The following is a 24,169-nucleotide window of genomic DNA, read 5'->3' on the forward strand; positions in this document are numbered from 1 at the left end:
TTATGCTTGGTTACATTACCTTTCCCCCCCACCCCTTTTCTTGTTTTGTTGCTTTTTGCTTTCTATGTAGCTGAACTAAGAGTTTTATCCTTCCTTGTGTATCTCTTTATAAGATCCAGTGATGGGAATGGTCTGAGCCCACACAAGGGATTCTACACTAACCAGTCACTTAGGACAAGAACCAAGGATCTCAGTGGGGGAAGGCAAGTTTTGTGCAAAGGAGGAAGCTTTTGGCTTATGCAGCCAACTGATCCAAGCAGGAAAAAAAAATCGGAAGAACTTGCAGAGAGCTTTGGATTTACCTTGCTGTCACCAGCTTACTGTTACTTTGCAGCCATCTCCATATGCTGTGGATTCATTTGAGTATAATAGCCTCAAATCACACAGTGAAGCTAAACAGACTTTTTAGCTGGCAGCATGAAATGCATGGCAATGCTGCCTACATATTCTGCAGAAGATTTAAAATAGGAGGCAGAAAATCAGGAAAAACAAGAGTTTGTATTTATGTAAAAAATTTATTTCAGAGGAGGATTTAAACATCAACATGCAGGTACAACATGAATAAAAATTATTGCACCGCTATTATGTGGCAATTGTTCAAGTTTCTAAAAACACTTAAATTCCACATCTTCCTCTTATCTAGCCAAGTGCTGAGTAACACAGCTTGACACCAGAGCCCAGCTTCAAAGACACACTGACAGCCGCCTGGATATGATAATTGAACACAACGTAAACACACATGTCTGTCAAAATCTTCTACTAGAAGTACAGCATTATCCTTCACATCCAGTAAGAGAAAACCAGAGAAAAGACTTTATCCTCCCTGTGCAGGAAGAAAAAAATCTAAATCACACCTTAATGCAGTGTGGATGTCAAGACCACAGGTCACGCCTTTTGCCCATCCCCCAACAAGCATTCTTTAGGATACTGGATGTTAAAAGCCTCTGGCATTCAACCCCAGGAGTGGTGATTACAATGCTACAGTCTAATATTTACAATAAATATCATTCATTTTTCTTAGATGCTACAGTTAAAAGGCAAGAGGGAAAATAACACTGAAATGAAGCATTCTGCAGGAATGCATCAGCTGGGTATAGAGATAAAAAAGGATGACAAGGGTGGGAACAAATTATATATGGTAAATTCCAAAAGCAAAATGACTAAAAGAAAAACAAAAACAACTCGCACCCAAACCCACAAACAAAATGAAAAAAACGTCAAGAAAGTAACATGCTTAGATGGTTATGTCTCTCTCTCTCACACACACACACACACACACGTTTTACCTCCCCTTCTCCAATTCAGTGTTCATTGTGGTGACCAGACTCAGTCTGTAGGATGTTTTGTATCTCCAGAATGACACTCAGCTTGCACTCTGAAAAGCCATACTAACATACACACACACCCCACCCATGCACACAGATATTAATTTCCAATGTCTCATCTCTCCCATCTCTAAGATTGAGTCAGAAAACTATTTCTTTAAGTTACTATTTTGTTTTTCAGCCAGACAGTGATAAATCTTGGCACGTATCTGGTTCATCGTCACAATTTTCCATGGAAATCTTCTCTCAGCTTTTTCCAAAAGCTTTGCTAAAAGGTGCCACAGTGACATCAATTAACAGAGTGGGGACTGTGCGTACTTGGCATCTTGGGCAACGTTTTAATTGACAAGGGATAGGGACTGTGGGACTGCACCAGTAATGGACCTTTCCCTGGCGACACCAGCCTACCTGGGCTTTCAAATGGTGGACTTTTAAAATCGAACCTATGATTTGCATCTGCTATACAGACACTGGGTGGCTAAATACGCACCTTATACTTTCTTTGGCCAAACACTCCTTTGGTGCCATCATGCAAAAGCTGAAATGTGTCAGGCCCCTTCACAACCCTCCTCTGCTCAGCTGTGATTACTTAGGGAGTGATAAAACTAAAATTCACTGTAACAAGTCCTATTTTCAAAGGCAGGAGAGGCAAGCTGCTAAAGGAGTAGTACTCTGCAGACTGTTGTAATGTGCTATGCCTTCTTTCTGGGAGCTTCCCTGGTAACCTCCCAGACAAGTAGCTGTGACCCCTCCATATCTGAGCAAAGGGTCACAACGCTCTTAGCAGGCTAGAATTGACAGACCATTTAGACACAGTGCTGTTTATTCTCACGCAAATTATATTTCATTATTTTTCATGGGCAATTTGTCATCCACCCAATTGATGAGTGCCATGGGAGAGGGATGGTTCACGGCTTATTTTATATGTTCAAACAAAGACCATTTGGGTTATATCTTAATATAAATTACCTCACATGAGATCTAGGTGTGCTTTGTATATAATTCTTATAACCCAAGCCAGACATTACATAGCAGTCCCATTACAAGGCTATCTCCATGGTACAAGTTCATATAAGTAATTAAATGTAATAGATTTTCCAAAAATTATCGGGCATTTCTTAGAGGGTTAGTTTCTGACTATGCACATTTTATATTAGTCTGTACTGCCAACTGGACCTTTCGTCTTGAAAACGTCTTAATGGATCGACCCACTGGGAAGAAAACCAGTCAGATCAGTTAGCAGCAGCAAAACCTGCACTCACTATTGTCTTGAAATCAACACAGGATGACACGCTTATCAAAATAAAGAGTGCTTCAAGAGGTTGGTAAATGAAAGACTCTGATTGGGCAGTACAAAGGTCGTGATTTACAATTGCAAACCCATGTGCATTTGACTAGCTCATGCATTCCAGTGCAAGGATCAAAGACACAGTAAGTCTATCTTTAACAGTCACTGTTGGAGCTATTTATGAATTGCTTGGGAGTGTTGATGCTTCTCTTAGTGCATTAAGAAGCCTGTGCATTCTTAACAGCATTACAGTAAATGCACGCGTGCGTGCGCGCGCACACACACACACACACGCACACACAGAGTGAACAGTTCCATGAATATAAAAAAGAACTCCAAAACAAAAGTTGGTCCAAAAATAAAATCTCAACATCCAAAATCAGTTCTAGAATGAAAAAAATGATTACAGAGAAAAAGGCAGGACAAGAAATTCAGAGATTCTTGGAATTGGTGCATCACGAATTAAATCAGGTTGAAAGAGAGATGGGAAAACTGTATTCCTATACAAAAGATACATTTAGGGAAAATAAGTAGAAATTCAAAGTGCAAAAGAGGTTTTCATAATGGAAAAAAGCGGTAGAATGAGATTGGACCAATAGATGCGACTCTTTGTCTGGTGTACCGCTGCAAGTACAGTCACCATTCAGAAATGTTCCTATCAAAGTACACCAATGAATTGGGTAACTAGATATTGTAGGCTATCCACACACAGATATACTCAGACAAGGCTGGAGTGAAAGCCAAGAGTATTCTATGATGAATGACAGTAGCATTCTTTGACAGTAGGCTTTAATTGGCTAGAGTAAGGAAATGGCTTACAATGCCAGAGATATGTTATACTACGTATTTATCAGCGTTTTATTACAGATCTAATCATCCCCAAAAATAATGTTTATTCAGAACTGGTCACATTTAAAGCAAAGAAATGCTAGAACCCAGCAGATAATAGTAATTCTTAATGGAACTGGGTGAACTGAGCAGTGGACATGGTCTAGCTACCAAAGGTAAAATCTTGAAATACCGTGTGTGTTGTTTTGAAGTCTGTTTGCAGCTCATCCACGTAACTTGATGAGTCAAAGATAACAACACTTCATAGCACTCTCTGAGAAGAAAGGCAAATTCAGAACCCTTGCTGCGTTTCTCAAGCTCTGTTTCAGAACTGGCAGGAACACTTAAGCTCCCCGAGATGAACTACTTGGATCCATCCTAAGAGGGAGAGGTCTCCAATGCCCATATGCCATGAAGTTAACATTACTTGGGACGTACTTGAGAGTGCTACAATTATCAGCATTGTTATTTTAAAAACAACCATGTCCCTCCATGTGGTGTCACTATTTGTTCTGTTTCAATGCAGACTAGAAAGGCAGGCAGCAAAGGGAGGGAGAAAACTCAATTAAAATGTTAAAAGATGGAGGAGAGAGGTGCCGTGCGTCCTGTAAAACAAAGTAAAAATAAACCATCCCGGAAAAACATGCTACAGATTGGAGACTTGCTTCTTTGAGCTTTCATTTGAGAAACAGGTTTTTAAAAAATAATGTTTAAAAAAATATATAGGACTGTTCCCTGCACCCCAGACTGACCACATAGAGGCAATGAGCTCTAAGATATGTGTAGGACTGGAGGATATGTAAAGTGACAGAGAAAAAGAGGATCTGGGTTGCACTGAAGAGGGCTTGAATTTGCAGGATAACCTATTAACAAGGTAGTTTTTTTTTCTCCTTGCCATAGGGAAAACTGGCTTGTAAATATCTGAAAATTTGGGAAACAATGAATGCAATGCAATTTGAAAGAGAAAGTTGAAAAAGTGAGAGATTTTAATGTCAGCTGCCTATTTTGCACACAAAAGTCTTTGGGATCTGAAATAAATGCAAAACTGGAGGGAAATGCACAGCACACCCCAAATTCAGGGCAAAATAAAGAAAAAAAAAGTCAAACTATTTTATAGCTCTGCTTTAAAGATACCCTGTTCCAAAGAGACCTCAAACGGCAAGCACACCATGTACAAAAATAGAATTGCAAGGATGAAAAAAAATGCAAAGAGCAGTATGAAAAAACAACCCTCCCAAAAATAGATGTACACAGTTCTATTTCGTATTAGTGTATATTACAAAATTCAAACATGCAGTCTATTTCTGAAGGTAGAATTCTCCAGTGCACGTATTCCAGGGACCCTGCTATGTTTTCTTTATAACATTTTCATGTGACAACGGAAAGTCTTGTATTTTTAATTGACCTCCAGCCTCTTTGCTTTTTTCCTGCATCAGAGTCTCCTCTTTACAGAGCTTCAGACTGCCATCTGGCAGAGGAGGTGCCCTAAGAATCTCTCTTCCAGGGGCATGTGGTAGATCTTTTGATGGAGAAGTTTTCCTGTTATCCCCCAAGGCTTCAAGTGCTTTAGAACTGCCAAAACCTGGCTCTTTTTTTGCTGTCAGAGAACATGCTGGCTCCCAAGACTTTGCTGGACTTATTGACTCTGTGTAGGGTGCACAGGTTTTAGTAAGATTGTCTGTGCTAAGAGGTTTTGCTCTTTCTTGACCTAATCCCACCTTTAATGTTTCCTGCCTTCTTTGTTTTGAATCTCTCTTACAGGACAGGTCCATTTGGGGGGACTCTTTATCAGTTTCCAGCTTTCTAGTACCCAACACGTCAAGCTTCGCTGGGCCCAACACACTTTGAGCTACAGTTTCTAACTGAGACACTGAAAGGGCCATTTCACCATGGGGAGTTGAGGGTGCAGCACCTGTTGCATTACTTGTGCTAATTTTCCTAGCATTTAATTGATTCTTGCCTTGTGAAGAGCCCTCTGCATGGCATGAGGTTTGCTGTTTTTCAGCAGTAGGACTTTTTGGAGATGTTTCATTTACATTTGCCACATGTTGAAATCTGTTGCGCTGTTCTGTAGATTGAAGTTCTTGTTTGTGATCTGTTTCTCTGCAGTCTGTTTGGCTTATTGATAGAGGAGAATTTATACCCACTGTGCAACAAGTAGTAAGTGCTAGTGAACGTTGGTTTTTTTGACTGATTTCTGTTAACACAGACTCCTTTGGAGCATTTTTACCATGTGACACCCCTGAAGAGTCGATCTGCTCAAACTGAAGGATTCCCACAGGTGGGCACTTTGTATCTTCTATGCAATCTATACTTTTCCCCACAGTGTATTTGATGCTCTCATAAGAGGCATCTTCTTGACTAATGTGCTCAAAGGTTTTGTTTTCTGGCAATTTATGCTCTTTTGCTGTTGTTCCTGACCCTGGCAGTGGCTTTTCATATTTGCCAGATTCTCCTGGAGATGTTCTGGTGAGCATCTCTGACTGTGACTGGGGTATGCTAATTTGCAGTGCCTCTGAGACAGCCTTAGGTGGCTGCTTTGTTACCTTCTGCAAGTCTGCTGTACCTTTTGGATCATCAGTTAGAAAAGCATCATCCTCCATATAGTCTTTGCTTTCCCGTTTAGAAGAAAACTTATCATCATTAGAAGAGTTGGAGCCCTGTTCTCCTCTGAAGGGTTGCCTTTCCAATCTTCTCCCATCTTGACTATCCTCTGAACCATCATCTGTTTCATCTTCAGAGGAATCTACTTCCCTAATGGCCTCCTGCTTTTGTAGCGACTCTCTCCTCTCTACTCTGTCTTGTCGAATAGCACCTAGCTTCCTGGAAGATGGCTTTTGCAGTGTCCCTTTTTCCGCTAGCCCAACTTTACCTCCTGTTGCTTCATTCACAGACTCCTGTAAACTTTGGAGACTAGGATCCCTTTGTAGCATCTCCTTCTTAAATTCAGAATGGCAGATATCCAAGCTATGTTTGCGAGAGGAAGCCAGCTTCTTTTCAGAAGACAGTGAGGCAGCCAGTTTCTCAGCTGACTGGACTCTCTTCAGCAAAGGAGACCTGGGTGGCTCAGCGCTTTTGGGTCTGGAGATCTGTCTTACCAGAGGTGGGGAAGAATGTAATTTTACAGGAAAGGACTGAATAATACTGGAGCTGCCTACTGAATGCCCTGGCAAAGGAGAAGGTGAACGCTGTGGCGATGTGGACTGTGGGGTTGGTGAGGGAGTGTGAGCTAGTGGTGAGAGAGGGATGTTTCCCGCAGATTTACGCCTCGGAGATCTATATTGGCGTTGAAGCTTTGGGGCTAGTCCATGTAAAGAACTGGGTCGGATGTGTCCAGAGCTGGCTGGAGAGTTGGGAACACTGGAACTGGGGGAGCTGCTCTGGGAAGAATTTCCACCAACTTCAAAAAAAAAGAGAAGAAAAAAGAAAAGGAATTTTTTTACTATTTTATAATTTAAAACATTCATGCTATGCTTGTACAATGGTAAGAAGAGCTGTTTGTCACATTACCCCAAGGTATTATAGTAAAGATATTACAAGGTGGCATACCATTGTTCCCAATAGAGCTACTATGGGATTGTCACATAATCAGTATCAGAAAATACTACAGGGTATTTCCCAGAAACTCAGTGAGAAAACATTCTGTTACTACCGTATTAAGCCATATGTACATAAAATCATGCATTTTATCGTTGTTATTGTCAGGATGCAAGTTTCTTAAAATTCTCTGTCTACTGGCCAAATTTTCAGCTATGATTTTTTCCACATTTCAACTATTTTTCTCCTATGTATTAGTATAAAAAAGGGCAAAATACTGTGGAAAGATCATAACTTGCACCACACATCTGCACTGCTAAAAGAGCCACCCATGTACATAATGAACAAAGACTGACCTTTTTCATGATTAAACTTTTATCTACCCACAGCAAAGACAGACGTACACAGAAATTACTGCTTTGAAGTTCAAATAAATGTAAACTCAATATTTGGTTGGTGGCTGTTTTATATTTTGCTTTAAAAATGAAGCCATTAAAAATTAAAATCCTCCCTATAAACAGTTCTTTTACCTGAATGTACAGACTCGGGAGTAGATCTGTAGCTCTGCGTAGGTGACCGAGGGGACAGGTTGTGGGTTGGAGAACCGGGAACACTTTCTCCAGAAGACAGAGAGCGGTTAAGTGAAGATAAACTGCGGCTAGTGTGCAACAATGAAGCCTGCTTTGTGATCTTCCTGAACAAAGAACTCTTCTTCTTACTGGGAAGATGAATTAAAAGTTACTCATTTGTCAAACCAAAAGATTTATTTACTCTTACAGGCACATCTCTCTCACTCAGTTTAGAGGCATGATGTAAATAACAATGTGTGCTGACACAAACTTATTGTATGGAAATTGCTTTGACAAGGTCTACCTACCTCGGGAGCATTTAATTTTCAAAGTTTAAAAAAAAAAAAAAGATATCAAGCTCACCTTTCCTGCCCATCTTTAGTTTTGCTTTTCTTGTTCCTTCGAGCCATCTTAGATTTGTAGCTGGGCTTCCGAGCTGGCCCAACTTTGATTGATGTGTTCTCAAATGGGGAAGTAGAGATAGATACCTTATTTCCACTCTGTCGGATACAAGAGATGGCAGTTGTATAGAATAAGATTGCTTTTGGCAGTTCTAGGTGTTGAGCAAGTGGATTGCTAATTAATCACAGGCTGACATGTTTTACTCCTTTGACTAATCCCCTTTCCCTCTTTGAGTCTTCATCTAGAGCAGTAAGATGGACCTCTTTCATCAGGCTTTCACAACAGATTAAATCTTGGTTTCCTAGCTAACTGGTACAGCTGCACAGAGTAGAAGGTGCATGGGCTTTGACCTCTCTTACTGAGATCCTGAATGCCTCAACTTACGCCTTGTAAGACACCAAGATATCATGGTGATGGTGCCAATACATACTACCAATGAGAACTACAACAATCATCTTCCTTCTAGAAATTCAGACAAAGCAGCATTCTTTGGCACCCAAACCTGTTCCCTACTTATGTGTCTGACCCTTTCTTCATGCTGATCGATTGACAGGTACACTGAAATGCATCAGGCATCCATCAGCATGAATCTACACTGACTGTGTCTAAAAGCACTAGCCTGGTCCCCTCGACTCGTATAAGAAAAATCCCTCATTTCTTCCATGTGTGCAAACCCCACCAAAGGCCTGTCTCTTGGAACTGTTAAAGGGTTCGTTTTATTTCCAACAACATACTCAGCAAACAAGGAGGTATCAAAATACAAGTCATTTAGCTAAATACTTTCAAGACCAGCTATTACAAAGCCTCTTTTAAAAGCAGTATTAAGAGCTAATAACATTAACAGCCTAAAGCAAAACAAAATTAATGGGAAAAATGTGAGGGTATTTCTTAAAATGATACGAGGGGATTATTATAGTTATACCATATTAACCTGTTGACTGCTTCCAAATTCATCATCAAAGTCAAACAAATGAGCATCTCTTCTGGTGCCAAATATACCTGATAGGCCCTTACTTTCCACAAACATCAATGGAATGTCAGTTTAAAGTGGAACAAGACAATTTTGGAGACTTCGGGAGAGACTAATAATTTCTACCTGGCAATGGGATTAAAGCAAAGGATCTTTGCAAGGCTAATGTTAGGAGCCAGGTATTTAACTTACATTTAAAATGATCCTCTGACAATCAGATACTAACTGTGTTTTAAATCAGCTTTTAGGTATATACTGTCCACATTCTGTAATACAAGCATGTTCCGGCCCTACCTTCAGGATCAGTTCCACCACTTCAGTATGCACCAGTCCATGGACAGACTCTCCATTGACATGGGTTATCAGATCACCTTCCCGCAGACCTGCTTCATTAGCAGGACCTCCTTCTTCCACATGCTGCCAATGACAGGGAAATGACTTACTTGAAAATACACAGGAACACGGGAATAGCGAGACTGGACCAGACCCGACGTCCATCCAATCCAGGATCCTATCTTTAACAGTGACCAATACTAGATGCTTCGTAGGAAGGCGTAAGAACCTCACAATAGTAGATGTGGGATAATCTGCACCCCACAGGTCTCATCCTGATCTCTAAGAGTTAGAAATTGGCTTAAGCCTTGAACCATGAGGTTAAGTGTCCTTGCAAATTTTTGATCATCATTAATTATCACTCTGAATATTCTTGATATCCGTATAAATATAAAGAAAATTAAGCCCACTGAGCTTCAGAATTAAACATCCTGGAGCACATATCTTGGAAGCTGGCTAAAAAGTCTTGTAGCCTCATTCTCCTGTCAGCCGAGTTTCCAGGCATTGAGATTGTACATATCATGCATCTGACTCCAAACAAATTATTTTCCCACCTCCCATCCTTTAGCACAGTACTTTCTCTAAACCGTGACGCCCTAATCATCCCATAAGGTTTTTCCCCCATTGGTGATGTTGCCATCCCCACCTTAAAATAGTGGCCTGCAACCTTAAGGTGAGGCGTAACTTGTTGCAGCAGCTTTCTCTTCAACGTGGACTGAAGAGGTTGCAAGCCACAGTGCTAATAAATATAGAATTTTTCAAGGGAAGCTACTATGAGAAAAATCCAGTTCCAGATTGCTTTAGCTCATTAAGTAGAAAAATAATGATCACCACATACAAAGACTGGCTTTCCTAATGAGGTCTCCGAAACACTGATATAGAAGGATATTAAGAAATCATTGCCCTCCACCCTCTCTTATAATTCTAAAACAGTACATTTTAAATAATATACACCATTTTGGGGAATATGATTATGGTTAACAGTCATTGCCAAAGAAAGATCACACAGATCATATATTTGTAAGGGGAAAAAAGAGAGATATGGAGAAGCAGACAGTAAGATCACTTGGCATAACACAGCTAAACTGAATGCCAAATCGCTGGACAATCAGTTTAAAGGCACAGATGGTTTAAGGCATGTAATCAACTCCCAGTGACTGTCTTGAAAATTCCAGCAGACTGGGTTGATCTGAAGCAAACTATCACTGCTTACACAGCTCAGGATGAATTAGCTGTAATTGACCCTCATGTGACAACCCCAATAGAGAGCAAGAGGAGTTGCACAAAGACACATGCTTTAATATATGCACTTCTGGTAAAAGGAGACAGACCTACGTTACCAGTGGTGGAAAAAGGAAAAAGCTGTTGTGATTTTTGTGATGGGGTTGGACTGTTCCTGATTAAAAACCCCAGGGGTTTTTAAAACATTTTGTCTGTCAAAAGACTCCTTTGTGTCTGAATTAGGAGAGGGGATACATGGCAGCAAAGGACAGTTTATAGATTAAACCTGCAATCTGGATAGAAAGAATTCCCAGCCCCTAAGAGCATTCTTATTAGAAAAACAGTGACTTACCCAGACCATGTGATGCACAGCGTAGATGTCACTATCCCCCATGTAGACTCGAATAGCACGAAGGGTAAAGCCGTATTTCTTTCCAGCCCGATGGATTATGATTGGTGGTTTTGGGTTTGTGATAGCAGGAGAAAAGTCTCGGCTTGGTGAGGAGTCCCTTGAAGATGGGTTGGAGGACAGAGAATGAGGTGACATTGGACTAGCCAGTGGGGAGCAAGTGTGGTGATCTACAGTGATGATACAAAGGAGTGCAAATTAGAAAGCCTGACCTTCAAAGGGAAATATAACTCCTGTTAAAATTCTAATAGGAAATGAAATCTTCCTTATGTTTTTATAAAGCTAGTGAAAGCGGCATTAAAAATTCCTTTAGTATCAAATGTATCAAGGTTCATTTCCTGCAGTCTTTTTAATTAATAAGTGCTCTGAAAGGTCAAAATAAGTGCTGTTTTCAAAAAAGCGAGTACTTATTATGTACTTAGTACAGCATTGTTGTTTGTCATCTAGAATTACAGCTGGGTCAATGTGTCCATTTTGAAAAGCTATTTCAGGGATTTCATTACTCAGCCATAAATATTTGCTCCAGGCAGAACCCTGGAGTATACAGTTTCAGTCTACCAAAGATTTCTTTTACAATATTTTATATAGATACATTCTTTTATATATAGGGGATAGCAGTTTCTAAATTAGAGAATACACTGTTCAAATAAATAGTAAACATGGTGTGGGTCACTTTTTCTGCCCAATGTAACTCAAAACCAACCTGGGTTTTAAAAATGAAATTTGATATGAGGTTGGACTACAACTGGCTCAAGGAAGTTGTGGGGTTTTTAATTCAGAAGGGGCAAAATATTTACAAGTAGGAAGTAGCTAATGCAGGAGTATTGTAATGATTTAAAAATTATATTACAAATGAGCAGCTGCAAAACCCAGCTCCCCTCTTACATGGGTGTGATTCAACTGGCCTATTGGCTAAAAACTATTACAGTTGTTACTAATATTAGCAATAACACATATATCAAATTTCAGGTTTCAGAGTAACAGCCGTGTTAGTCTGTATTCGTAAAAAGAAAAAAGAAAAGGAGTACTTGTGGCACCTTAGAGACTAACCAGTTTATTTGAGCATGAGCTTTCGTGAGCTACAGCTCACTTCATCGGATGCGTAGCATATTGTGGAAACTGCAGAAGACATTATATACACACAGAGACCATGAAACAAAACTTCCTCCCACCCCACTGTCCTGCTCGTAACAGCTTATCTAAATTGATCATCAAGGAGGGCCATTTCCAGCACAAATCCAGGTTTTCTCACCCTTCCCCGCCCCCCCCACAGACACACATACAAACTCACTCTCCTGCTGGTAATAGCCCATCCCTCTTTGAAACCTCTCTTTATAATGCGCATGATAATCAAGGTGGGTCATTTCCAGCACTAATCCAGGTTTTCTCACCCCCCCCCCCCACACCCCCCTCCAAAAACCCCACACACAAACTCACTCTCCTGCTGGCAATAGCTCATCTTACAATGTGCACAGCAATAATCCAAGTTTAACCAGAACGTCTTGGGGGGGGGGGGGGTGTTGTAGGAAAAAAACAAGGGGAGATAGGCTACCTTGCATAATGACTTAGCCACTCCCAGTCTCTATTCAAGCCCAAATAAATAGTATCCAATTTGCAAATGAATTCCAATTCAGCAGTTTCTCGCTGGAGTCTGGATTTGAAGTTTTTTTGCTTTAAGATAGCGACCCTCCTGTCTGTGATTGCGTGACCAGAGAGATTGAAGTGTTCTCCGACTGGTTTATGAATGTTATAATTCTTAACATCTGATTTGTGTCCATTTATTCTTTTACGTAGAGACTGTCCAGTTTGACCAATGTACATGGCAGAGGGGCATTGCTGGCACATGATGGCATATATCACATTGGTGGATGTGCAGGTGAACGAGCCTCTGATAGTGTGGCTGATGTTGTTAGGCCCTGTGATGGTGTCCCCTGAATAGATATGTGGGCACAGTTGGCAACGGGCTTTGTTGCAAGGATAGGTTCCTGGGTTAGTGGTTCTGTTGTGTGGTATGTGGTTGTTGGTGAGTATTCACTTCAGGTTGGGGGGCTGTCTGTAGGCAAGGACTGGCCTTTCTCCCAAGATTTGTGAGAGTGTTGGGTCATCCTTCAGGATAGGTTGTAGATCCTTAATAATGCGTTGGAGGGGTTTTAGTTGGGGGCTGAAGGTGACAGCTAGTGGCGTTCTGTTATTTTCTTTGTTAGGCCTGTCCTGTAGTAGGTGACTTCTGGGAACTCTTCTGGCTCTATCAATCTGTTTCTTCACTTCCGCAGGTGGGTATTGTAGTTGTAAGAATGCTTGATAGAGATCTTGTAGGTGTTTGTCTCTGTCTGAGGGGTTGGAGCAAATGCGGTTGTATCGCAGAGCTTGGCTGTAGACGATGGATCGTGTGGTGTGGTCAGGGTGAAAGCTGGAGGCATGTAGGTAGGAATAGCGGTCAGTAGGTTTCCGGTATAGGGTGGTGTTGATGTGACCATCGTTTATTAGCACTGTAGTGTCCAGGAAGTGGATCTCTTGTGTGGACTGGACCAGGCTGAGGTTGATGGTGGGATGGAAATTGTTGAAATCATGGTGGAATTCCTCAAGGGCTTCTTTTCCATGGGTCCAGATGATGAAGATGTCATCAATATAGCGCAAGTAAAGTAGGGGCGTTAGGGGACGAGAGCTGAGGAAGCGTTGTTCTAAATCAGCCATAAAAATGTTGGCATACTGTGGGGCCATGCGGGTACCCATAGCAGTGCCGCTGATCTGAAGGTATACATTGTCCCCAAATGTAAAATAGTTATGGGTAAGGACAAAGTCACAAAGTTCAGCCACCAGGTTAGCCGTGACATTATCGGGGATAGTGTTCTTGATGGCTTGTAGTCCATCTTTGTGTGGAATGTTGGTGTAGAGGGCTTCTACATCCATAGTGGCCAGGATGGTGTTATCAGGAAGATCACCAATGGATTGTAGTTTCCTCAGGAAGTCAGTGGTGTCTCGAAGGTAGCTGGGAGTGCTGGTAGCGTAGGGCCTGAGGAGTGAGTCTACATAGCCGGACAATCCTGCTGTCAGGGTGCCAATGCCTGAGATGATGGGGCGCCCAGGATTTCCAGGTTTATGGATCTTGGGTAGTAGATAGAATATCCCAGGTCGAGGTTCCAGGGGTGTGTCTGTGCGGATTTGATCTTGTGCTTTTTCAGGAAGTTTCTTGAGCAAATGCTGTAGATGCTTTTGGTAACTCTCAGTGGGATCAGAGGGTAATGGCTTGTAGAAAGTGGTGCTGGAGAGCTGCCGAGCAGCCTCTTGTTCATATTCCGACCTATTCATGATGACAACAGCACCTCCTTTGTCAGCCTTTTTGATTATGATGTCAGAGTTGTTTCTGAGGCTGTGGATGGCATTGTGTTCTGCACGGCTGAGGTTATGGGGCAAGTGATGCTGCTTTTCCACAATTTCAGCCCGTGCACGTCGGCGGAAGCACTCTATGTAGAAGTCCAGTCTGCTGTTTCGACCTTCAGGAGGAGTCCACCTAGAATCCTTCTTTTTGTAATGTTGGTAGGCAGGCCTCTGTGGATCATTATGTTGTTCAGAGGTATTTTGGAAATGTTCCTTGAATCGGAGACGTCGAAAATAGGATTCTAGGTCACCACAGAACTGTATCATGTTCGAGGGGGTGGAGGGGCAGAAGGAGAGACCCCGAGATAGGACAGCTGCTTCTGCTGGGCTGAGAGTATAGTTGGATAGGTTAACAATATTGCTGGGTGGGTTGAGGGAACCATTGCTGTGGCCCCTTGTAGCCTGTAGTAGTTTAGAAAGTTTAGTGTCCTTTTTCTTTTGTAGAGAAGTAAAGTGTGCGTTGTAAATGGCTTGTCTAGTTTTGGTAAAATCCAGCCACGAGGAAGTTTGTGTGGAAGGTTGGTTTTTTATGAGAGTATCCATTTTTGAGAGCTCATTCTTAATCTTTCCCTGTTTGCTGTAGAGGATGTTGATCAGGTGATTCCGCAGTTTCTATGTGCAGTCAATGTGCAGTGCACATTGTAAGATGAGCTATTGCCAGCAGGAGAGTGAGTTTGTGTGTGGGGTTTTTGGAGGGGGGTGTGTGTGTGGGGGGGGTGGTGGTGGTGAGAAAACCTGGATTAGTGCTGGAAATGACCCACCTTGATTATCATGCGCATTATAAAGAGAGGTTTCAAAGAGGGATGGGCTATTACCAGCAGGAGAGTGAGTTTGTATGTGTGTCTGGGGGGTGGGGGTGGGGGAAGGGTGAGAAAACCTGGATTTGTGCTGGAAATGGCCCTCCTTGATGATCAATTTAGATAAGCTGTTACGAGCAGGACAGTGGGGTGGGAGGAAGTTTTGTTTCATGGTCTCTGTGTGTATATAATGTCTTCTGCAGTTTCCACAATATGCTATGCAGCCGATGAAGTGAGCTGTAGCTCACGAAAGCTCATGCTCAAATAAACTGGTTAGTCTCTAAGGTGCCACAAGTACTCCTTTTCTTTTTTCTTTTTACATGTATCAAAATAGTCTTACTATACTTAGATAAGCTGATAAAATAATTTACATTACAAAACATATACAAAAATATGAACCGAATGCACAACTCCTGTATTCGTCTAGGAAAAACTGCCACAAAGTGACCATTAAGAAACACCTGCTGAGCCATCTAGTATGTATTTACCTGACAGATGAGAACAGTTCTGTCGGGGCCTGCGCTGGATATAAGCATTTTAGAGAATTTCATGAGGGAGATGGTAGTTAGAAAACCAACCAACCCTCAAACGACAGGAAATGAAATGCAAGTCACCACAATGGAGCCAAATAGCAATCTTCTATCTGCCTCCTGGGTTCCAACAGAGACATTATAGCTGGTATTGCTCTCTCAGGATATTGTGCTGGTCTGGCACACTGGCTGCAAATTGCAGGGGCGTTCCTGGTCTCTTATTAGACAGGAACAAGTGAGTCCCTGGGACTTCCAGTAAGGCCTTGAGCTCTACAAAGGGGAGGTGGGAGGTAGTGGGCACAAAGCAAGAATTCCTCCCAGAGAGAGACGTCCGCTGAACCATGGCCCTTTCTACCCTGTTTGACAGAGGCTTCTAACAAATGCCACAATCTGGTGCCAAAAATTATAAAGATATATCCATATCTCTATATACACACCGTTTGGTACTAACTTACTTAAATGTATTCAACCCTCTCATCTGAACATTCCTGGAAACTGAATGTGCCAGATATGCATGACTTCAACAAAATGTTAGGGATATCAGGTGCAGAGAAGTAGCAGCAAAAGGGTTAAACTTGTTTTGTCTGTCATTTTAATAGATATTCTTGCTGCATCCTTGTCTAGAGACCAGCCAAAGTTCTTGGAGCCAATTTAAACAAAAGAAGCAGTTATCGAGACAATGAGACACAGCTGTCATTTATGGTATCTGTAGTCACAAGATCACAAGTACATCTCTGTCTTCAGCAAAATAACACTCATTTTCCATGTAAGTGGCAAATACACAGGAGTCCCAATTCCTCTTCCTTCAGAAACAATATCTTTATTGGCAGGAGCAGAAAAACAGAGGTCCTGTCTGCATGTCTTTTGTTCAAGGCATTCACATTTTTACAATATCTAAATGTGGTTTATTTCTTACCGGAAGGAATCAGGAGGGAGAGGGCTGTAGCTGATGCTGATTTAATCACTTTGTTGACAGGTCTCGAGGTACGTTTCTCCCCCGATTCCCCAGAGAGCAACCGGTGCCGTGCCCGCCGCACTGCCAAGTCGCTGATGGCTTTTGGAGTGGTAAAATCTGGTCCCTCATAGCTATTGCTACGAATGCGCTGATCAGAGAAATCTGTAGTGCTTCCAGCTACAGTTTAAATTAAAGTCAATTAGAACCACAGGGAATTCCTAACAGCAGATTCCCCCGCAGGCAAAATATAGGACATCAAAGTCATGTTTACATGTAGTCCAACAGTGAATTTTCTTCAGAAGCAAGCCCAGGGCTTGAGTTCTTATTTACAGAAATTTATAACCACTGGCGTTCTTCTGTATGCTGAGAATTACCTGTTTTTCTTTTGTTGGAAAGCCAGTTCTTGAAACCAAGTTGCGGTAGTAATAAAGTTAGATGAAGCCTAACTCTATAGCACAGCTTTAAAGTAGTAAGCCATTTAAATAGAATTGTTTATATGGCAAATAACCAGGGGAGGTTTGAGAAAGTACTCTCATTATTTTTATTATCAGCAAGAACAGTCAACCTTAAAGGCTGCAACAGATGAACTAGGCTTTATGCTATTTACAGAAGGACGGCCATATTGGGTCAGACCAGTGGTCCATCTAGCCCAGTATCCTGTCTTCTGACACCGGCTGGAAGCAGATGCTGTGAGGCAGAGGGAGGCACAAAAATTACATTAGAAGAATTTAATTAACATTGCAAAGTCAAGAACTCAAAAATTAGGAAATGCTTGTGCAGCCTTTCAGCCCTCTTGTGTGTATGCATTATGATTGTACCGTCTAATTCAGTAGTTCTCAATCTATTTACCATCGCGGGCCGCATATGCAGCTTCTGTTATGTGGGCCACATCCACACAACATACACGCTACCTGTATGGCCCTGAGGCTGTCACATGGGCTGCAGCTGTGTGCTGATTGGGCCGCAAGCAGCCCATGGGCCACAGGTTGAGAACTACTGGTCTAGTTACATGATGACATACTATTTTCCCCACAGGACCCTGCCTCATTCCGCGTACAGAATGGATGGTGCTCATGTAGTGAGCAGGTGTTCAGTATTTTATTTTATCTTCTTTGTTCAATGTATGGTCCCAGGCCTGTCTTACTACACACTGTTCAAACCCTTCTCTGACGACAGAATTATTCATTTCCTCCTGGGCTTCTCTATAGTGCCCATCACTATAATAACTGAGTGGGTCACAAACCACTCCTGGGAGACATGGGAGGTTATTATCCCCATTCTACAGATGAAGGACTGAGGCACAGAGTAATTAAGGTTAAAGGTATCCACTCATTATGATTGGCCAAACTGAGGCACAGATGAGCTAATTTTTCAGAGCACTTAGCATTATATAGCATTTCATATGTTCAAAGCACAGACTTCAGTTGCAACTGTGAGCACAGCACTTCTGCAAATGAGACCCTGGGTCTCAAGTCAGCATCCAGAAAAGGAGGAACAGCACAGTAAGTGACCATCAGGGAAACGTTTGGTTTAAGCAACTGGACTGCCATCTCATAGGAACTCTGGGATAAAATCCAGGCAGGGATAAAATCAAGTTTTCCAGGGGAGCATTCATCTATGACCATGATACTGTTTTTTCTCTTCCTGCAGTTCTCTGCCTCATTCACTCCACACCTTCCAGCTTCTGCAACAAACGAAGCAGGGGTCTATAGACAATAGTCTCCTTCACTACACAACCCTGATTCATCCCCATAGCAGGTCTGTCCTGTGCACTGTATGAGGCAGGGGCCCTGTGGAAAATACAGTATGTGATCATGTAATTAAAGACTGTTATAATGCAAACGCACAAGGGAGCCAAATTAAGGTTGCACAGGCAATCTTAATTCTGCAATTTTCTATCTTTTGAGTGCTTGACTTTGCAACCTTAACAATGTTCTTTTAACAGTTTTTTGGTAGGTAATTTCCAAGGTTTTTAATAAAGCAAGCTGAAAAAACAAACTCCATCTTGTGACATCATATTAACAGCCCCAAGGGTCATCAGCAGGGTTGGTACCTTTAGATCCACTGCACAGACCTCTGTTACTTGAGCTAACGCAGTAACTGATAGCAGTAGTAGGTTGTCATCCTCTGTGTGGATCACCATTAGAGGGGTATGGGACACTTTGCCAGTGGATTTCAAAGATATTTGCTCACAACAGAGGAGTGGTGAGACTGAGAATTCTTGGTTACATTCTAGGCTCTGGAAGGGAGTGTTCTCTAGTGGGCACAGACTCTTCTGCCTATTTCCTCTAAGTTTGACCCATTCTGCCCTGTCCCCTCCAACCAGTCCCTGTCCTGTCTCTTCCCCTCCCTGGCTCCTTGTCCCAGTCCCATTCTCCGCACCCTAGCCAATCTCAGTCTCCACTTCTCCGGCTTCTCATCCCAGTCCCAGTCTCCGTCTCCTTGCCCTGACCCAGTCTCATTCCTCTTTACTCTCCATCTCAATCCCCTCCCCACCAGCTGTTCCTTGTTTTCCCCTCAGTCCCAGTTCTCTCCCACACACTCTGGCTCCTTGTACGATCTGTCTTACCTATTCCATCATCTGCTTCCCCCTACTCCACTGGTTCTCAGTCTCAACCTCCTCTCAACTTCTCGATGGCAGTGATCCCATCCCACCAGGTGCATACCTGTCAGGGTTGAGCTGCTGATGTTGCTGATGGTTGACGAGGGTGTTGTTGGCCCATCCTCATCTAAGTGCAGCTCTCGCTCCACAGGTTGTTCTGGAATTGGCAGGGGGAGCCCCTCGCGCGACTGTACTGTAGATAGTAATGTTCCATCGGGCTGTTGCTTTTTGGGGGCAAGTCCTTCTTCCTCAGCTGAGATGGCGAACCGGGGCATGTCGAGAAGCCCCGAACAACGCCGCCGAACAGTAAGAGGCGGACTGGAGTCACTCTCTGTGTGTGAGGATTCAGACACGGACAAGCGCTTACGCAGTCTGAGAGAAAAAGCATGACCAGGTCACTGGGTTGGGCTGTGATAATTCATAACGCCGAAGGACAAGTGATTGTTACTGGTATACAAGCACAGAAATAATGAGCAAACTCAAGCCAAAACAATATGATTCCAGGTTCAAGCCTCCCAATTTGGGTACTTGGGAGGTGAGCTAGGGAGGAGGCTTGGGTTTAGGTTTGTTGTTTGGATCATTAAAAGTTATGGGTATTTGCAAAATTCAGATCTGGATTATTTTCCCTTATTAACTTTTTAAGATAAGTACAAAATCAAACAAAATACAATGCAATGAAAGCGACACAAATTATTACAACAATCGTTATTACCAATAACAGGGCAAAGAAATGCAAACACTTGTACCTATCATCTTATGCTTTTACCTGCTCTTTTTTCTTTTTTAGACTTATTTTTATAACTTTTAGCAGGATCAGTTTATATTAGTTACACATGTAATCTATCAAGTGTTCTTAGTAAAGGTGTAGGAAAGACATTCTAGATCACAACCACATTAAATGCATCCATATGACACCATGTTTTAGCGTATGATCCCCCATTCTATAACTTGTGTAGTTATTTTCTCCATGAAGCTGAATCCAACAATTATTCCAATCATTCTGGGCACAAGGGAGGCGTGCTGGATTTCTATTTTCTGAGTATTATTACATTTTGCTAACAGAGATGACAGGACCCAATTATTTCTTGTATTCAGCACTGTGGAAAGACCAATATTTTTCTAATTTGTGGCAGGAGAGAATGTGGGGAGAACTAGATTTTGAACCCCTGGAGGTTCAGAGATGTTTGGATTGGGAATTTTGGTTCAGGCCCATGTCAGACTCCATTCTCAGGAAGGAAGCTTTGCTTACGAGCAGAATACCTTTTGCTTTATTTTAAATATTTGCTGTAAGCTTACATAATGTTAGAACTTAACGAGATGCTTTTAAGTAGTACACAGATTTTACACTGAATTGCAGCTGTAAGAGTTTCTGATGTCAATGTAGACGGGGAAAAAAGCCTTCTTTGTGGTTAAATAAAAAGTACAAGTCTAATAAACTCACATTTCAGGAGAGCCAATCACCCAGCTGCGGTCCCGACTTTTCAGACCACTGAGGCTGTCTAGCCGATCATCTTTTTCCTCACTGAGACTGCGCTTAGTTGGTGGTGTTTTCCTCTCTTCATGGATGGAAAGACGTTCCATACTGCTGTACACCTGCATATAGCAAAAGCACTTAAGTTCCATCTGTACGAAGCATGCAGTAAACAGTCCTGCAAGTCCTTATCTAATCAAAAGGTATTTCTCTCCCAGAATGGAAGCTTGGTTTAAAACCTGAACTTGGCAATGTTCTCTGATTAGCTAATGCAGGACCAACACAGATGTGATATGCTCAGGCAACGTACACCGGGGAGAAGGGAAGAGGCAAGATTTGGAACTGTCAGATATGTCCTTCTGCTGTAATACCTGCACTCAGATATTCGGTTGTGATGCTACAAAGGCCATTTTTATATGAAAATTTTAAAGAAGTTGCTTAAACAGGCTCCACAAAGCACTGAAGGCTCAAGGCTGACATCTAGATCTTGACATCACAAACTCAATTCTGCCATTAGCATCCTGCTGCTGACCTCATTTCATTATTGTGATTCTATCAACATTGCCCCAAGTTTACTAAACCTTTTCAAACAAGAGTCTCGCCCTCTTTATGGAATTTTCCGTGCTGCTCACAGCTCAACCAATGTGCATTTCTCTGCTGTACAGTGATATTTTAAATAATTAAACAATTAACCAAAAAAAAACCCTTTTACAACTTTTAAAACTGTATTTGATTGTGGACCTGATTTTCATAAGAAGAGATTAATAAAAATGCTGTTATTGAAAATTCAGCACATCAACAAGAAAATTATTAATTTATTTGGCTAAATTGTCAGACAAACTTTTCAAAATATAAAGAGCTTTTTATTCTTCCCATTCTACAGATGATGTAGCATTTTCTAAATTTAAACATAAATGTATTGCAGTGGACTTTCTCTGCTTGTGTCAAAAATACTGAACAGAAGTTGCAGCCAAACAGATTAATTGGTGTTCATAACAGAGGGATATGGTGGAAAAAGAAATCAAGACTTATGGATTTGTAAAAACCTGTTCAAGGTCCCAACTAATTCTCAGGTCCAATTTTAGTCTTACCTATAGTGGTGTAAACCAGAAGCAACCCCACTGAAGTTAATGCTAGTTAAAACCATTGTGATACCTGAACCAGGTCCACAGAGAAGACTGGATAACATTACAACCCTCAAGGCACTTTCAAATAGGGCAGTGAGATACTCTCTTTCACTGTTATAAAGAGGACAGTGATAAACTATTCTCCATGTCTACTGAAGGTAGGACAAGTAGTAATGGGCTTTATCTGCAGCAAGGAAGATTTAGGTTAGCTATTAAGAAAAATGTTCTAACTACAAGGGTAATTAAGTTTTGGAACAGGCTTCCAAGGGAATCCACATCACTGGAGGTTTTTAAGAACAGGTTGAACAAAAACCTGCCAGGGGTGGTCTAACTTTACTTGGTCCTGCCTCAGTGCATGGTGCTGGACGTGATAACTTCTCGAGGTCTCTTCCAGCCCTACATTTCTATGATGCTATGATACAGGGGTACTGTATGGTTTCAGAGTAGCAGCCGTGTTAGTCTGTATCCGCAAAAAGAAAAGGAGGACTTGTGGCACCTTAGAGACTAACAAATTTATCTGAGCATAAGCTTTCGTGGGCTAAAGCCCACTTCATCAGATGCATGCAGTGGAAAATACAGTGGGGAGATTTATATACACAGAGAACATGAAACAATGGGTGTTACCATACAGACTGTAAGGAGAGCGATCAGGTAAGGTGCGCTATTACCAGCAGGAGAGCTGGGGGGGGGGGAGGGGGGGAACGGACGACCTTTTGTAGTGATAATCAAGGTGGGCCATTTCCAGCAGTTGACAAGAACGTCTGAGGAACAGCAGGGGGAGGGGAATAAACATGGGGAAATAGTTTTACTTTGTGTAATGACCCATCCACTCCCAGTCTTTGTTCAAGCCTAAGTTAATTGTATCCAGTTTGCAAACTAATTCCAATTCAGCAGTCTCTCGTTGGAGTCTGTTTTTGAAGTTTTTTTGTTGAACAGGCCCACCAAGGAAGGAAGGAAGGAAGAGGTCTGTGTGTTTAGAACAAGTTCAGGTCTGTTTACATTCATGATGGAACAGCATTTGGACCGCATGTGGAGCCCCTCACAAAATGGACTTGGGTTTTTATTGAATATCAATAGGAGACCTATTTTGAGACCTCTTGAACCCCACCTGTTATTTCAGGGCAACCTAGGATCAACGTTGCAGTACTACCATGTGTACAGAGTCCATTATTGAAGATAAACTACTGCAGTACAGACAGCTGACACAAACCATGGTGCACTGTCCTTTTTGTCTAAAATGCCTAAATTCAATGAGTGATAAAGACTATGTGGCCCCTTCATGTTATCTGAACATTGTTTTTTTTAAAGGGCAACTCATGACTAACAGAAAAATCTAAATAAGAATATGATTTTAAACAAACCGATATGCCCTTACCTTAGTGAACCGTGGTGAGCAAGATGAGAACTGCCTAATTTCTACATGATCATCATCATTTGTGTCTTCGTCTTCTTCTGAATCTAGGTGCTGGTACCGTTCAGAACGAGCTATGAACAAGGACACAAACTGCAGTATAATTAACCAGCACCTAGAAAGCCCATGCCCTTTGTACTTTCTAGAAAGTACGTCAAACAGAAACTGATGCTCACAGGATCAGTTTGCACATAGCAATTCCTATTTGTCTAGCTGCAAAGGTTGCCTGTTGTAGACCTTTGAGTATTTTTGATCATGAAGAATATCTTCAGTAAAGCTGTGCATGTGTGCAAATAGACTTCAAATATACACACCATTTTGCTCTTCCTATTCCTTTAAACATGTACTACACTCTATTCTTGTTTGTTTAGTGTTTATAACACCTCAGATATATTACACTGTAAAACTGACTGATCCTCAGCAGAGCATATAGAATTATATATATATATATATATATATATATATATATATAAAATATAGATTCTGGAAACCATGAATTCTAAGAAAAGGAGGACTTGTGGCACCTTAGAGACTAACAAATTTATTAGAGCATAAGCTTTCGTGAGTTACAGCTCACTTCATACTAAGCTTAGTGCTTACTAACACAAACAGTCCTATTAAAGGAAATGGGAATGCAGTTTACTCTGTCTTGTTATTTCCAATTTAGTGGATTTAGCATTGTGCAAAGTTCATTCTGGATATGTGCAAGCCTTCATTTTGTAATACATTTACTTAAAAACTATTCCTCTTCTTCCACCTACAACTGCAAGTGATTACTAGGCAATTGCCAATTTTTTAAGGAAGTCTAAACATAGCTATTTTTGAGTGAAAACATCTAAAATGCCCCCCAAAATATTTTTGAGCTCTGCGATCATACAATTCTAAACCAGCCCAATATAAATTTTTATAATTTGGCAAAAAAAAAAAAAAAAAGATCCCCACGCTGAGCCACATTTGCTGCATTGCATCAGCCAGAAAGGATTTCTTTCAGGAGTTATAAACCTTGGTAAAGTAGT

General features: G+C 41.5%; 1 protein-coding gene across 7 annotated transcripts in view; it reads right to left on the reverse strand.

Moving 5' to 3' along the window:
- Window positions 1–1,139: 1,139 nt before the first annotated feature.
- Window positions 1,140–24,169, reverse strand: part of MAST2 (microtubule associated serine/threonine kinase 2) — a 379,580-nt gene continuing 356,550 nt past the window's right edge. For all 7 annotated transcript variants that reach the window (XM_074961832.1, XM_074961828.1, XM_074961827.1 and 4 more), the window contains 9 exons: window positions 23,118–23,227; window positions 20,586–20,737; window positions 19,209–19,516; window positions 16,504–16,719; window positions 10,826–11,052; window positions 9,214–9,336; window positions 7,911–8,047; window positions 7,509–7,696; window positions 1,140–6,841 (listed from right to left, as the gene is read on the reverse strand). In XM_074961832.1, the coding sequence (XP_074817933.1) occupies window positions 4,788–6,841; window positions 7,509–7,696; window positions 7,911–8,047; window positions 9,214–9,336; window positions 10,826–11,052; window positions 16,504–16,719; window positions 19,209–19,516; window positions 20,586–20,737; window positions 23,118–23,227 (3,515 nt within the window). In that variant the 3' untranslated portion in view covers window positions 1,140–4,787. The remainder of the gene's footprint in view (window positions 6,842–7,508; window positions 7,697–7,910; window positions 8,048–9,213; window positions 9,337–10,825; window positions 11,053–16,503; window positions 16,720–19,208; window positions 19,517–20,585; window positions 20,738–23,117; window positions 23,228–24,169) is intronic.

Source organism: Natator depressus, chromosome 8, assembly GCF_965152275.1.
Source record: "Natator depressus isolate rNatDep1 chromosome 8, rNatDep2.hap1, whole genome shotgun sequence".
Lineage (NCBI taxonomy): Eukaryota > Metazoa > Chordata > Testudines > Cheloniidae > Natator > Natator depressus.